The sequence below is a fragment of the Asparagus officinalis genome, chromosome 3, assembly GCF_001876935.1.
Source record: "Asparagus officinalis chromosome 3, Aspof.V1, whole genome shotgun sequence".
NCBI lineage: Eukaryota > Viridiplantae > Streptophyta > Magnoliopsida > Asparagales > Asparagaceae > Asparagus > Asparagus officinalis.
In genome coordinates, this window is record NC_033796.1 from 105832215 (window position 1) to 105835568 (window position 3354).

At 31.8% G+C, this 3354-nt stretch overlaps 1 protein-coding gene across 1 annotated transcript; it reads right to left on the reverse strand.

Moving 5' to 3' along the window:
* LOC109835540 (protein FAR-RED IMPAIRED RESPONSE 1-like) lies at positions 1528 to 2538 on the reverse strand. The gene has a single exon (XM_020403509.1). It carries the CDS (start codon positions 2536 to 2538, stop codon positions 1528 to 1530), a length of 1011 nt encoding a protein of 336 aa, XP_020259098.1.

A 3354-nucleotide genomic window follows, 5' to 3' on the forward strand; every position in this document is an offset into this window, starting at 1 on the left:
AGGTGAAAATTTTTATTATAAAAATATAATTTTTATTCAATAAAGCACTCATCTTTAGCCTCCTCACATTCTTAAATTCTTAATTAATTATTTATCAATTTTCTATTTAGTCACTCACCCATAACTTCTATGTTCTTTAATTCTATTCATTAATCTCCATCACTTTGCAATCAATTTCCCCAGCCACTTTTAATGCAGGCGTTACATGATTTACTCTCCTCTCTACTAATGCAATTTTCACTTTTTTACCCTCTCAAATTTTAATAATCACAATTATGCTCTCTAAAGATTTTACCATCATCAATGCCTTCCCTTAATTGAATTTAAATTACTGTTCATTTCATCAGTTCATCTCCTCTTCATCATAAAAAATCTTTATAGCCATGAAACTTATAACACTTTTTTTTGCTCTTCCATATAAGCATGAACGCTTCATTCTTACTTAGTTTCCTATCCTTAAGCTTTTGTTTATGACTATTTATTGTATTTAATGTCTAACTATATAGGTGAAGGTGTTAATATACGGAGCATAGATGAAGTGGCTGTCAAACTGGTATGTGAAAGTTTAGAACTTGATTTTTGAGAAAATGACTACTTTGAATTGAAATTACTAGTTTATATATTGGACTTAAATTTTTATGCATTGTCAACGAGAACATCAGTATACGCTGAAAATGTTGAGCATGTACTTTCTGGTTTCACATAAGAGTGTGCATCATTGTTGATATGGATTAAGAGTACTTCTTCTACGGTTTGGTAGAGACGTAGTAGAGCTGAACTTATATTGATGATAGTAATTTTCTAAAGTAAGCAATTTTCCTTCTTATTGTATACTTCTCATTCCTCAATTTATATGCATGACATTCTTATGACTTATAAAGCTTGAGAATAATTTATATCCGTGTCATTCTCATGACTTATTTTGTAGGAAAGGACATTTTAATTATCATTATTTATGATGAATTTTTATGTCCAGGATTAAAAGTATCTTCTTTATAATAATTCACTCTCTTTTTTTTTGTAAAAATTATCTTATCTTTATCTAACTTATCTGTCATGGGAGTTATCCATTACTAAATTGAAACTATGAGATTTATATAGGTACAAGGATATAAAAGCTTGAAAATTACGTATGTTTTGCTCAGCAATTCTGGCAAGGTGGGTATGATTTGGGCATCTTTGTTTAATTTCCTGTTTTTATTCTAGGATTTATAGTGCTCTCTTTTAGTTCTTCCGATATCGAGTAGCTTTTCAAATTTATGATTTTTATTTAATAAATGATGATCTCGATTGTTTGTTAGTTTCATGACATTTGATACTTCAAATAGGCTCATAGTGACACATTTAATTTAAGAAAGGCTCAATTTTTGCAAGGTGAAAATGCATTGGACATTTTTTGTTTTTCCCCTAGGAATTCTATATAGACACACACACACACACATCAAGACGGATACTAGAATGTGAAAAATAAGACAACATAAATAATAAAAGAATTATTACTTACGGATTTGTGAGTGCTAGACAATTTCACTTATCATGTGATTGGCCTACTTTTCCACACCCGTGGTAACGTCTATCTTTTTTATTTTTGGCTCTAGCCATTGTTTTCTCTTTTCCTCCTTTCAACCTTTTGCCGCAACGTCTATCTTTTTTATTTTTGGCTCTAGCCATTGTTTTCTCTTTTCCTCCTTTCAACCTTTTGCCGCACTCTTTTGCTCGCACTTGATCGGGTTCATTAAAACTATTTTGACAACTACAAGAACCATGCACACTAGTACCATCACCTATTATATTACTACATATTGGATTACTTTTCTCGGTGAATCTCATTACAGCCATGCTGCTACTAAGAAATTGGTCAATTTGCTCATTAATTCTACGTAATCCGTTGATAAACATCTTCCTTGTTTCTTCACATATGAGGGACTTGTCAACAAAATCCAAAGATGATTGGGTAAATTGACTCCGCGTTAAAAGATAAGAATTGTTAGGGGTTATCTGCATGCCTTTATCATCATCCACTGTCCCTGATTTTGCAAACTTAGTCCACCTCATTAAGATGTATTTATCGGGCAATATTTCAGCATCAAATTTCATTAAATATGAGATAATGTGAGTACATGGGATTCCGGCGCTTTCAAACTTTTTACAACTACAAGAAACCAAATCCAACTGCTTGTCGTAAATAATTTCACGGACTTTACTTATTGCGAGCTTCTTTCTTTGAATTTGATACACACCGCAATTGTCGGTTTCCCTAACAAACTGCAATGTGTAGTTAAAGCTATCATACACTTTAGCCTCAAACTTGTAATACATCTCATTTGTGTAAATATCAACCATTTGCTCCAAAAAGTCATGATTTATTCTAAGTTTAGGTTTCTCAATTACATCTTTATGATCAGCCATCAACTCCTCATGACATTGGCGCACTAGTCCCCTGCCAAACCATATCATAAATTCTACCATTGAATTATTCTTCGAAATAAATTTCTTGAAGCATGCTTGTCCATTTTCTGCTCGTTGACTACTTGACATGTCTGTTGAGAAAATATGATTAACATATGTAGGAATCCATCTTGACCGAAGTTCATATTGGTCTTGCAACCACTTATTTCCTTCTAACCCACTTTTCTTAATCAGACTTTCCCATTGTAAATCAAATTCTTCAAGAGTCTCTGATTTCCAAATGCAAGCCAAGAACTCACTTTTATAAATACTATACTTCACTGCATCAATTTTCTCAGAAAACTTTATTAATATATGCCATTATAAATACTATACTTCACTGCATCAATTTTCTCAGAAAACTTTATTAATATATGCCAACTACAATACATGTCAAAAGAATTAAATAAAGGCATCAATTTTCTCAGAAAACTTTATTAATATATGCCAACTACAATACATGTCAAAAGAATTAAATAAAGTGTTAAAAAGAATGGCTATGTATATAAATATTTTCAATAATATATACAAACTATAATACATGTGAAAAGTATTTGGAAGAACAAGGGGGAATGCCATAGTCATAGCTGGGTCTTGATCGATAATAATCATCTTCGGGGAACCACAAGGCATACTTTCCAAAAATTGATTAAATAACCATACAAAATCATCAACGCTCTCATGATTCAAAAATCTACAAGCAAAAACAATTGTTTGACCATGATTGTTAACCCCCATTATTGGTGCAAATATCAAGCCATAGCGATTAGTGTTATAAGAAGTATCAAAGATTACAACATCACAGAAAAAATTGTAAGCCCGCCTTGAACTTGCATCGGACAAAAACAACGAGTAATCTTTTGTTCCTCATCGACCTTAATTTGAAAAGTAAACGAGGGATTCTTT

Excerpts from the sequence above, each read along its gene's own strand:
- LOC109835540 (XM_020403509.1), bottom strand. The coding sequence starts at position 2,538 with ATGTCAAGTAGTCAACGAGCAGAAAATGGACAAGCATGCTTCAAGAAA.